This window comes from Zingiber officinale, chromosome 2B (assembly GCF_018446385.1).
Source record: "Zingiber officinale cultivar Zhangliang chromosome 2B, Zo_v1.1, whole genome shotgun sequence".
Taxonomy (NCBI): Eukaryota; Viridiplantae; Streptophyta; class Magnoliopsida; order Zingiberales; family Zingiberaceae; genus Zingiber; species Zingiber officinale.
Window position 1 is genome coordinate 135,029,059 of NC_055989.1, and position 13,348 is coordinate 135,042,406.

The 13,348-nt window shown below is 34.4% G+C and overlaps 1 protein-coding gene across 1 annotated transcript; it reads right to left on the reverse strand.

The window, feature by feature from the left end:
- Positions 1 to 10,457: 10,457 nt before the first annotated feature.
- LOC122048746 (glutamate receptor 2.7-like) lies at positions 10,458 to 12,552 on the reverse strand. Its single transcript, XM_042610276.1, has 4 exons — positions 12,414 to 12,552; positions 11,035 to 12,296; positions 10,791 to 10,946; positions 10,458 to 10,508 (listed from the first exon to the last, which is right to left on the reverse strand). Exons 1-4 carry the CDS (start codon positions 12,550 to 12,552, stop codon positions 10,458 to 10,460), a joined length of 1,608 nt encoding a protein of 535 aa, XP_042466210.1.
- Between the last annotated feature and the right edge of the window lie 796 nt (positions 12,553 to 13,348).

Genomic DNA, 13,348 nt, shown 5'->3' on the forward strand with positions numbered 1-13,348 from the left:
TCGTTTTGATTTTCCCTAACAATATTGCAAAGGAATGTGTCACTAGGGTATCTTATTCAATTTCTTTAAATGGTGACATATATGGTTTCTTTAGTGGTAAAGAGGACTTAGGCAAAGAGGACCCCCTCTCCCTTGTTATTTGACCTATGTATTAAAGTGTTATCAAGGAAGTCAAGATCATCACAACATTGTCATCTTTTCATTATCACCCAATGTGCAAGGAGGTGGACATTACACATCTTGTTTATAAGGATAATTTAATGTTATTTTGTCAAGCGGATATATCATTTACACAACACATAGTACAATGTTTGGACCACTTTGAAGGGATTTCGGGACTATGGGAAAACCCTCAAAAGACACAAGTTTATATGGCCAGAGTGGATGCAAGTTTAAAGAGGAAACTTCTTGATCTCATGGGGTTCTAAGAAGGTTCATTTCCTTTCCGGTACTTAAGTATCTCATTGGTGACACAAAAGGTAAGGATAAATTTCTATCTAAGCATATTTTATCATATGCTAGACTTTTGGAATTAGTGGGTACGGTTCTTCAAGATGTGACTTGTTTTTAGCTCTCAATGCTTCTAATTCCTAGTGGAGTACTTGACAAGATCAAAGCAATTTATCGTATATTTGTTTGGTCTTCAAAGCACCTACCTATATCTTGGTCCAAAATTTGTTTATCAAAATAAGATGAGGGTTATGGACTTAGGGACCTTCTTGCATAGAATGAGACTTTGTTAAGTAAGATATTATGAGATATCAATATCAAAACATACTCATTATGGGTCAAGTGGTTGCATCAACGTTATATTAAAGGGGCTGATTTTGGGGTATGGGAAATCAAGGCTTCAGACTCGTCCTTGATCAAAGAGACTTATAGAAATCTGGAACAAGATCTTAAAAGCCTCAAATGGAATTGGCAGAGCAAACATGACACTGATAGATTGGTTTGTTGGTGAAGGAAGAGGAGTTGCAAAAGCTTATCAATTCTTCATGCCAAGGGGTTCAGAGACGGCTTGGAATTCTATAGTATGGAGACCAGAGATCATTCCAAAGTATCGGTTCATCTTATAGATGCTAGCAAATGGTAAACTAAGAATCAAGGATAGAATGAAATATGAACCAAACAAAAAATGTGTATTGTGCCAACATCAAGAAGAATCAAATCATCACTTGTTCTTTGAATGCTCTATAGCTTGTGGTTTGTGGAGCAAGGTAAAGTAATGGTTGAATATTAATTTGATTTTTCACTCCTTTGATGAATTACAACAGGTCCTTGGGTGGAACTACAAAGATGGTAGCTGGAAAACAAAGACTCGATACCTAGACATTTTAAGCATGATCTACTTCATCTGGGAAGCTCACAATAAAAGTTGATATCAAGGGGTTGCTCTAGATGTTGATTAGATTTTTCACAAAATTCAGATCTATGTTCATCAGTTTGTGGATCTTAAGCCAACATAATGCTTCTTATTTGGCTTTGCATGGTTTTGGTTGGTGATAGCTATATCATGAGGGGAAATGGCTTATTTGAGTTTGTGATTGTTGTTCATGTTTTGTAACTGCCAACATGTTCTATTGGTGTCCGTGAACGAACTCTCAATGTTGTTGATTCGAAGTTGTTGGATTTGTCCGTGTTATTGCCTAAGGAAGACACATGCCATTTGCATTGTTGATTGGTCTTGGATTTCACCATGTTATGGTTATCTGTATGAGCTTCACGGTGTTTGGTTTGTCTAAGTAAGATGCATTGCTATAGCTTTTGATGTGTATGCAAAGGCCAATATGGACTTATGTTCGTGTAATGACACTTGTGAAGTGGATTGACTATATTGTTGCATGCAAGATAGATGGTGTGAACATCTCAATGGGTGACATTTGCCCATGTGATTTTTGATTATAGGCAGGTTTTGAGTGTTGAGTGTTGATTATGAAGTTTATCTCAGCTGTAGAGGCTTAACTTCTTGACATTTTGTATGCCTAATATGCTGTTTGAGTTTTTACCTCTCAAATTGATTTTATATAAATGTACCTTTTTTTTTAAAAAAAAATGTATATGAAAAATATTATGATAAATATGATAACATATTATGATCATTATAGTAATAATAAATATGATGTTGATGGTAATTCAAACATAATAAATCATCAATAATTAAAATCAATTTTAAATATCTTGAATTACTATTTTTGTAATCATTATCTTTCAATAAACTCAACAAGGAAAATGTTGAATAATGATATGACAGATTTAACATTATTCTCAACTTTTCCATTGAAACTAGTCGGAGGAGATGATGAGCTATCATTTGAAGGTCAGAATCCGATTTGTCACTAAAAAAAGGAGTAGCAGAGAAAGAAGCTGCAATTTTAGTGGCTGAAATTGCTAGAGCAAAGGAGGAAATGAATAAAATTTGTCGTGCTGTAAAAAACCTCAAAGAAACATTTGTTGTTGGCCGACTAAAAGATGGTTGAAAAGCAACAACACTTAATAAAGGAAAAGCTCTGTAAAGTGGCTACTGTCAGAGAGGAAGAAGTAGGATAAGAAAAGGAGAGGAAGACAAAGAAAAGGAAGTAGTTTGTTGTCTGTGAAATTAAAAAGAAGAAAAGTGATGTTGCACTTGCTATAGGAAAAACATGAAAGGGGAGCTTAGTAGAGTGAAGGGAGAAAAGACGAGAGGAGTGCATCCGGATGTTCAGAATAAAAAGATGGAAGAATAAGAATAAAGGAGGAGGAGAGAGATAAGGTGGTGAGGGCGGTGCCTTGATGAGGAAGCAGGAGATAGCTGCCATTATCATTTTTTTTAATAAAGGAAAAACACATAAAAATGTCAAAATTAACCTTCTAAAGTTTATTATCATGTAATATTAAATAATAGAGATCCAAATATTATCATTTTAAGAAAAAAATAAATATTATTAATTAAAAATTAATTTAAAAATAATTAAATATATATATTTAATTAATTTAAAATCCTAACAAAATGAAAAAAAAGATAATAAAAAAATAATAATAAAATCTTTTAGGTTTTCAAAAAGAATTTAAATGATATTTTTTGAATTTGAAATAGGATGATTAAAGATAAATTTTAAAATTTATTAAAGATTTCTAAATAAATTTTAATTTGATATATTATAAGTCTATTGGTTCAATCAGAATTAAACAAGATCATAATTTTACAAACATAGTTTCTGTCGATAGTAATGCACGAGGATAATTTTTAAAAATTTATACTAAGTATTCAATTCTTTTAATAAATTAATTTTAATCATCGATTCAGTCTTATAAAAAAAAATTTTATGACTATAAAAATAAATCGAAACGTGCTATTATTAGTATTCTTAAACCCACTTTTCATAGTATTCCAAGAACTAAAGGGGACATTGAAGATGCGACAAATGGTGACATTGAAACGTAAGAATTATTTAGGAGAACAAGAAACTACGCTGAGCTGTGGGTCAGAAGGAAAAGCAGATGGAAAACGGAGAAGGGAAATGAAAAAGAAAAACAAAGAAGAAAGAAGGCAGGAGGAAGAAAAGAAAAGACGTTGGTGTGTGGGGGAGGTGGAAGCGGAATTGCTAAGTGCGTGAAAGAAAAAAATAAAAAATAAACGATAATTATTTTATATTTAAAATAATTTATAAAAAATATTATGATAAATATAATAATATATTACTATAATTATAATAAGTAATAAATATAAAACAATAATAAATATAACTATAATTATAATTCAAACCTAATAAATCATCAATAATTAAAATTAACTTTTAAATATTCTTAATCTGTTATCTTTGTCGTATTTTATTTATTTATTTTTTTAAAAATAATGAACTGCTCATCATTATTAGATTTGATCATCTCTTCTTTGTCGGAATTGACCCTGTTCTCACACGAGCGATGAGTTAATTAGGATGATTGTTTTATTATAATAAGTAAGATCAATTTTCGACATAGACCTATTTTACATGTGGGGACTATACAGGACAGAGATTTTCTGGTCCGCAAATTATAGATCAGGAGATGGTCCATTGATATAGACCTTTGATTTAGAGGAGCAGATCTCCTGGTCCGCAAATTGTGGACCAGGGGATGGTCCACTACATGTGGACCTTTGATTTGAATAAACCCCACTTATTTAAAGATGGGGTCCATTCAAATCAAAGGTCCAGATCAGTGGACCATTCCCTGGTCCGCAATTTGCGGACCAGAAGATCCCTGCTGTTGATTTAGATGGACCCTATCTTTAAATAGGTGGGGTTTATTCAAATCAAAGGTCCACGTATAGTGGACCATCTCATGATCCGCAATTTGCGGACCAGAAGATCTGCTCTCCTATACATCCCCATCAATACATGGTAAGGGAGCCTCCTCTGGACCGCAAAAATGGTCCAGAGGATCCGGCCTGCTCTGCAGAGGCCTCTGGACCGTTTTTTGCAGTCCAGAAGAGGCTCCCTTACCATGCAGAGATCCTCTGGACCATTTTTTGCGATCCAGAGGAGGCTCCCTTATCATGCATTGGTAGGGATGTATGGTCCCTACCTATTTTACATGTGGAGACTATACATCCCCACTAATACATGGTAAGGGAGCCTCCTCTGGACTGCAAAAAACGGTCCAGAGGATCCGGCCTGCTCTGGGGACGGACTCATGTCCTGCTATGAATTCCCCAGATGAACGTAACCTTTTGCTGCGGTGCGACAAGATGCGCTTCCTATCACTCGGCACTCGCTTTGGCTCCACGCCCTCGACTCGTCATGCGGTCGCGCCTGATGATCCACTGGCTCTCTCGCACTGGACGACTTCCTCTGCCGGTACAGCAGCAAGGACAAGGAGAGTTTTTCCAAGATCATGGAGAAAGTCAATCGAAAGAAAAGAGAGAAGTTCGCCCACCTGTTGGAAGGCGAGAAGGAACCGACTTTGAAAACCCTAGAAGAAGATAAGAGGGACCGGATAACAGATGGGTACGGCACCACTAGCATTGATGTGTATAGCATGTTAACGAAATCGAAAACGATGAAAATTATAGATCAACCTACCCGTAAAGGTGTTTGTTTTGATCTTCAGATTGTTCCAACGACTACAAGAAGATGATGATGACGCTTGATTCAGGTTCAATTTATAATTTTTTGATTTTGTTAACATGCTTGCTATACACATCAATGCTAGATTCTGTTTTCGAATTGTTTGAATCTTTTTGGATTCATATACGGTGTACAATTCCTAGTTTATAAACTTTATAATCGGTATTAGAGGAAAGACAACCTTAAATCTTCTTTTCGATGGGATAAGAAGAAGTTTTGACACTTTAACCCTACGGGGACCATAGCCCTATATATAGCTTTAGACCCATTTATGTTATCAGCCTATCAATAATAATGGAAATAGGTTAACAAATTTCTACTCATGATTAAAATCCATATCCTTTAATTTAACCCATGATTCAACATCAATTAAATCACTTTAGCAGGCTTATGCATAATAACAATCTCGCGTGATATAATCGTAAGAGGATTATGCGATATTTACGTAGAGCAAAGGATTTCATACTCATGTATCAGAAATCTAGTCAATTGGAGATGATTGAAGATTCATATGCTGACTTTGTTGGTTGCTTGAATAGCAAAAGATTTACTTCATACTTTGTTTTCATGCTTGCTTTTGCTAGAGATTCTAGCTGTTATAATCGTAAGATTCTAGCTATGAATATTGCTGCAAGCTAAATTTATCACCTTTTACCATAGGTGTGTTACTAGGTGCACAATCTTACATGTCATACCTACTGAGCACCCTTTCAATGTAGGTCTTTTGCAATAATCTAAGTATACCTCTTGAACAATCATGATATATCTATATGCTAACATAAAAACTGCATTACCAAGATCTTTAATTTCAAAATGACATGATAGAAATAATTTGTTTTATGCGCCAAAGCCTTATTATTGCTTGGCAATAAACTTGAGGTACATACATTGATCAATGGTGTTTTCCTTAAAACCAAATGAAGTAACCACTTGATAAATTTGTAGTGTCGCTGACAAGATGACCATTTTAGATCATAAATGGACTTTTTAACCTACATACTAGGCGCTCCAAGTTTAGATTCAAATTTTTTCGATTGCACTATGTATATAGTCTCATCTATTTTTCTATTGAGAAAGTAGTCTTTACATCCATTTGGTGTAATTCTAAATAAGAACTACAAATGTCATGATTATCTTAAAAGAGTGTTTCATTAAAACAAGTGAGAAGACATAATCAATATCCTTCTTCTGCGTGAATCCTTTAGCAATAAGGCAAACCTTATACTTTTTAACATTGCTTTTGGAATCTCAATTAGTTTTAAAAATCCATTTACAATCAATCGGTTTCGCACCTTTAGATAATTCTATAAGTTCCCATACGCCATTATTAGTCATAGACTTCATCTCTTCCATCAAGGCTTCGATTTGCTTTTCGAAATTAGAGTATTGTTTGACTTCATGGAAAGATGTAGAATCACTTTCTAACCAGATTTGCTTTTCGAAATTAGAGTATTGTTTGATTTCATGGAAAGATGTAGAATCACTTTCTAACCATATCAAACTCATATTCTTAGAGATAAATATAATCATGTGAAATTGTTGATCTCCTGTCTATTGTAGATCTCTTTAAAGATACTTCTAGTTAAGGTGGTTGGGGCAACTCCTTGACCATAGGAGGTGATACTTTAATCTAAGTGGATGGACTCTCCATTTGTGTTGGAGGTAACACAAATATTTTGGTTCACTACTCCTAGATTTTCAATTCTAATAATGTTGAGAATCATTATGCTATCACTACCAATTGTAATAGTAGTAACATAGTAGGATCACCAATGTTTTCCTCTTCAAAAGATATTTCTCTTACATTCATGCTCCCACAATCCTTGATAAATTTGACATTCTCCATCTCGAAGAATGACCTATTCAAGGGATCATAAAACTTGAAGCCTCTCGACCTTTTAGAATAACCTACAAAAATGACAGTTTTTTAGTTCAATTTTCTTTCATTAGGCCTATAAGACCTAGCCTCAGTTGGATATCCCCATACATGTAATTGTCTAATGTTAGGTCTTTTATCCGTCCACAATTTATAAGGGATCTTTGTCACTGTCTTACTAAGTATTATATTTAGTAAGTAAACTGCAGACTTAAGTGTCTCACCTTATAAAGATTCTGGTAAAAAAGAAAAGACTTCTTACTATATCTTTTAGGGTTTGATTTTGTTGCTCAGGTACATCATTCTGATGAGGATTACCTAGCACGGTATACTGAGGAACGATACCACATTCAGCAAAGTATTCTGCAAATGACCAAGAACATTGTTCATCATCAGATCCGTCATATCTGCCATAGTATTTACCACCACTATCAGATTTCACGACCTTAATTTTTTGCCTAGTTGATTTTCAAGTTAATTTTGAAGAATTTAAATATGTCCAAGGATTACAACTTCTCATGAATGAGGTATAAATAACCATATCATAAACAATCATTTATGAAGTCAATAAAGTATGTTTAACTATTCCAAGAAGTTTTAGGGAATAATTCACATATATCTATATCTATTAGTTTCAAGACATCGTTATACCAATTTGCACCTTTATTCATTTTATTAGTTATTTTCCCTTTAATATATTCTATGCAGACATTAAAATCCGACATATTAAGGAATTCAAGAATTCTTTGTGATATTAATCTTTTTTGGTAGCATTTGGATATATATACTAAATGCCTATATTACCATATGGAAGAATTCTCATTCATGAAATTACGTTTTGCATCCATGTTACTTATATTCATTATTTCGTTGTTAGTAAGAGTTATGGTATTTAATTTGTATAACTTATCAATTAAGGAACTAGTACCAATCATAACTGAATTTTGGAATATACTAAATTTTTCATTGTCAAATGAACAAAAATAATCAAATTTGTCTTAAGACATAGAAACCAAATTCCATCGAAAAGACAGTACTATAAAAGTTATTTTTCAAATTCAGAAATACATTAGTTCTTAAATAAAGTTTAAAAACACCAATCGTTTTCACTTTTAACTTTCTTATCATTTCCCGTATAGATGTATCTTTTACCATCAATTGGTATCAGAGCGATAACAACCTTAATCTTCTTTTCGATGGGATGGGAAGAAGTTCCGACACCTTAACCCTATGGGGACCATAACTCTATATATAGTTTTAAACCTATTTTTGTTATCAACCCATCAATAATAATGAAAACGGGTTAATAGGTTTCTACACACAAAATCCATATTCTTTAATTAAGCCCATAATTAACATCAATTATATTACTTTATTTGACTTATCTGTAATGACAATCCATCGTGTTATAATATGTAAGCCCATCAAATAGAGAAATAAATACCAACTAAATAAGCACATTATAGATTGTTAAAAATAAATTTACCTAATTTAAATAAAAGTACACTCAATAGATTTAATATATTTATAAGTAAACCATCTACAGAAGAATAATTATACCTAGAGATAAATCAAAATTTATTATTATATCGTGTGGGATACTATAGATCCTCTTTTCTTGTATTTTATATTGTCATACTATTGCCCTTACATTTTCTTGAATCTCATATTGTTATGTTCTTACTTATTTCTCCTATCTAACATCCTCTGGTTGCCTCTAGATTTAAGGTGACAGCTTCACTTTTGCTTCCATATATTTGAGGTGAGTGGTAGGCAAATTAATAGATGTTATAAGATTTATTCACTACTAGATTCAGAATTCTCATTGAACTTAAAAATAGTTTTTATTTATTCTCAATCTTATATTTCTGTTACAGCCTTCTCCCTTCACATTGAATATGTACTTGAACCATTATTTAGTTTATTTTGATAGTTTTAGTAACAGTTGTCTTGGATTATATGTCCTTGTTATTTTCTAGATTAATGGCTAAAAACAAAATTTAGTAGGTGGCCGATGTTATTTGGCACTCCTACTACTTAATCAAATGATCAATGACCTATTGATCACCAATGGAAATATTATTTTGCTTGGTGAACTCAGCTTATGCAAAAGGACAGTTGACTTCAAGTTTGAGATACGGAAATTACAATATTCTAACACAAATTAGACATATATCCACATGAATATGAACTACTTTACAAATTATGTCATGATATGATCAAGGATTTATCTACATAAATATATGAGCTGTATCCCTAATTATGCCGTGATATCATGTGTTACCTTCAATAATATCATACATTAGATAAATGGAGCTTTATAAGCTATATCCCCTGGGGCAATGGTGCAGTGGCTTGACACCTTCTCAGTTCCAGGCATCTAAGGATTGAGTACTCCTAGCCTCGACGAATTAGTGAATGATTTTTTCTTAATAAGCAGTTGACCTAAGAACGTTGAGCTGATAGCCACTTGTTGCGAGCGCTTTCTGATTTTTCTAGTGGCTAGTGGAAAATTTCCGTGGGGTCAGACTGGTCACCTCCATGATTAGTCGGCATAAGTTGGATATCTGGTGCTAACTAAAAAAAAAAACTAAACATTCAGTCAACATAAATGAAACATTAATAATCTCATTGTTTCAATTATTGTCATCATCTACCTGGGTTGGTGGGAGATTAATATCTATTGTGATCTCATTTTGTCCATGGATCGTCCCTTCTTGAGAGGATACTGGGAACACCTTTTCTTCCTCTTTCCTTCGTTTCTTGGTCATTGTCCAAACCATGTTAAAACTTTGTCTCATGGGCCCAAACAATACATTTGATAGTCTTCTCCCATTTTGAAGAATTAGGTGGCCTTTGAAGAGTATTAACATTATCGTCGAGATGGAACCAGTGAAGACAAAGAGTGCCCAAAAGGACTCTGTGCTTAGGCTATCCTTTCTCCTCTGATTGTCTGGGCTAGGAGTGTTGGATAAGGTGAAGGAGAATTCATCTTTTTCAAGTTTCTTGAATGTTCCATCCTCTGTTAGTTTCAATATGACTTCCGAGAAATCATCCGCTAGAGGAGAATCTTTGGGGAAAACCTAGTTTAAGTAAAAAAAATTAAATAATTAGAATCATGTGCAATAGTAAGTATACTCCAGTGGTAAATTCAAATGTATAGTGAATTATACTCACAAATCCAAATCCCCCAAGCACGTGGGTCTCACCAATGACAGTGTACTTAGTATAATTATAGAGGAAAACCCTAAGATATGGTGTCTCCAAGTAAGCTGCTGAGATGTTTCCACTCCTAAAAGCATCATCGTAGGCTTCCGATTTTTTAATTCTTATAATATTTTGAGCCTTATAATTCAACACATTCTGCAAGTACTTAAAGACAAAGTAATCCCCATCATAGCCAATTTTACTCCCTGCTGGCACTGGTTCAATTTTCTCAATGGTCAAAATGGAGCTGAGATTGGCTGTGAAACTAGTGGTCAAGATTAGCACCACTATGAGCCAAACAATAATAACTGTTTTCGTATAGAAACTATAGACCCTTCCTATGTGAAGAAAATAGAGAGACAATGTTAAATAATCATACAAACTAAATATAGATGGAATTGCATGTGTTACATTAACTACACTAGAACTATATAAGTTTGGCTAGTTATAATATTTTTGAGTAGCTCACCATGGGCATAAAAGAGGGTAGAAAAAGTGAGCCAAAGTGCAGCTCCAAGTTGTTGGCGCCAATTTCCATTGAACTGTGGGTTGTTCTTGTGTTCCAAATACCATACGACAACACAAGTGTAAATTAAGGTGGCAAGGAATAGAAACCAAACCTCTTTGGTGAATGGCTTTGTGAACATCCATGGTGTGTGGTTAGTTCTGATAGGAACTAGCATGGAAAGGCCGGATGACAAGAATGGTTCTGTGAATGTGACATTCACTGCCCTCTTAGCTAAGATTGTAATGTCACCCACTGCGGCATCAAAGTTCTATACATAATAAGAATTTTTCATCAACATTACGGATGATTATTTCACTTAAACCAATAAACAAAGGCTTTTAGTATATTGTACGTACCTTCAAGGAGACTTGATTTACAAGATCATCATAAGAGCCATTGAAGGGAGCCCATTCATATAAAAGATCATAATTTAAGTTCTTCAGAATCTCCTTGAAGACTTCGATGCAAAATCCTTGAGGCTCCTTTACCTTCCCACTATCATCATATTCCACCTTCACAAATTTTTCAAAAGTTGTATGATTTGGCACTCCGATCTTCAATCTGCCCCACCCTCCTGGAATCTTCTCCATATGCCCGGGCCACAATACTGGACGTAACATAGGAACCACTGTAGATCCAAATCGGCTCAGCTCTTCCTCATCTTCATAAAATCCATATCCCCTGGACCAATACCCTATTTCCTTATAACTCTTTCCTACTACGTTAAGAACACGAAACGCAGAGAAGCCCCAAACTTGAGGAAGGTTATTGCCAATAGTACTTAAGTTTATGAAGCCACTTAAACCCAAAAAGTTGCTTGTAAGGATTCCCTCCCACAGTGTTATATTTTTATTCCTATCCCTAGCTGCCACTGCATTAGCTATGACATGAATTGCATCATATGCTCGGACTGCCAACCTTCTTGGTTCAATATTATTATTTGATATATATTTTTTAAAATCAATGGAGAAATTTTGATAGAATGTGGTGGTTTGGTTGAAGTACGTTCGAATTCCTATTACACCTTGCATATAGGAGGAGATGAATGATTGATTAAATTTCGAGTCAAGGAGATCAGTAATATCATCACTCACAATCCACACGTGATCGGCTGTCATTAAATCTTGTTCTTTGGCCTCCATGAACAGATGGTTGGCAAGTTGGGGAGAGGACCTAAGGATGACAAACACCTTGGATAGTTGCGGAGGAATGTTGTGTAGTTTTTCCTTGATTAGCTCAGCTGCACTAGTAGGGACTGTGTGCATGGGTGGAAATGCAATGTGGTGGTCAATTTTAGAACCATTTGCTTGGAGTGCATCAGAAAAGAGTGTGGCAATAGAGGAAATGCTGCCATAGATGTCATCCTCATAAATAACTATAACCTTTCTCCAATTATATGAACTTATGATGTTAGCCAGACAGAGAACCTCATCAGAAGTTGGGTAAGACATTTGAACCAAGAAAGGCATGGTTGAAAGTAGGTTTGATGTTGTTGTTGTCTCTGCGAGAGAGAGAATGGGAACCCCAGAAGCAATCCCTACTCCTGCCAAGGTCACCACCTCTGGCCATGTCCCTATGCCAATGATTACTTCTGCTCCCCAGCCAACCATATCTTTAGCTGCACCAACATGCATGAACTTATGTGTAAAAATATATATATTTTTAAATATATATATCTATTTACTATTATCCCGTGCTAGAAGTGAGTAAAAGTGTGATTAAAGAATGAAATTACCAGTTGTTGACGCTTCGACGGGATCATCATTGGTTTTGTTGAATCGTAGAACGAGTGGCGAAGAAGAATTGAAGTGTTGTGCTGCAATCCTGATGGCTACTTCTTGCTCTCTTCGAGTAGGCAGGTAAGGGTTAACCATCACACCGATTTTAACTGCCTTTGCAGAAAAAGCTAATAAGATGGAAGAAACGATTAAGAAATCAAAAGAAACACTTGAGATTTTCACTGGCATGGGCCTCATTTGGTGCAGGAAGGTAATGGGCTACCATCAGTAGGCAGTTCAAGTATGAGCAACTTTGGCTTTCTCTAAGTGATTTATTAGCTGACAAGAAGCAAGCGATCGAGGTTGACCTGTGCAGCAGGAAGGTGCCACCTTCCTAGAAAGTTTTGTAGCAAGGAATCAAGTTTAAGAAATTTCCTAGAAAGTTTGTTAGCAAGGAAGATTTCGAGGATCAAAATTGAATGTCTTCATCATCTAGACGATCGAAGAAATTGTCAAGAGTTGAGAAACTTCTGTGTGATTAATGTGATGTAATTGTTAAACCCGAATAGAGTACTCCTGAATTCTTAAAGACCTAGGACACATCTGTCTTCATTTATATGTAATTGGGACTGATGAAGAATATATGATCCAATGGTCAATGATTAGGACACATCTGTCTTCATTTATTTTCATCATTATTATTATAAATGAATAGAATTTTTGACGGTTAAAATGATTGTGGGGTGATAATTTGAAAATTTACCACATTAAAAAGAAATTATATGCATATCAATGTGAAATATGTATATAGTCTCCTTTACTTATTTGACTTTCTCACAATTATGATATTTAAAAACTGCATTTTTTAAATTTCTAGATCCAGTTTTTATCAGTCGCCTCATTTTATAAGTTTGAAATAAAAATAGTATATTAATAAATATGAAACATTTTA

What these genes read in the sequence shown, in the direction of transcription:
- LOC122048746 (XM_042610276.1), bottom strand. Translation starts at nt 12,552, where the DNA reads ATGGTTAACCCTTACCTGCCTACTCGAAGAGAGCAAGAAGTAGCCATC. An exon ending in CGTCGAAGCGTCAACAACTG is followed by an intron (nt 12,297 to 12,413) that starts GTAATTTCATTC and finishes ATGTTGGTGCAG; the next exon opens with CTAAAGATATGGTTGGCTGG. An exon ending in TAAATCAAGTCTCCTTGAAG is followed by an intron (nt 10,947 to 11,034) that starts GTACGTACAATA and finishes TATTATGTATAG; the next exon opens with AACTTTGATGCCGCAGTGGG.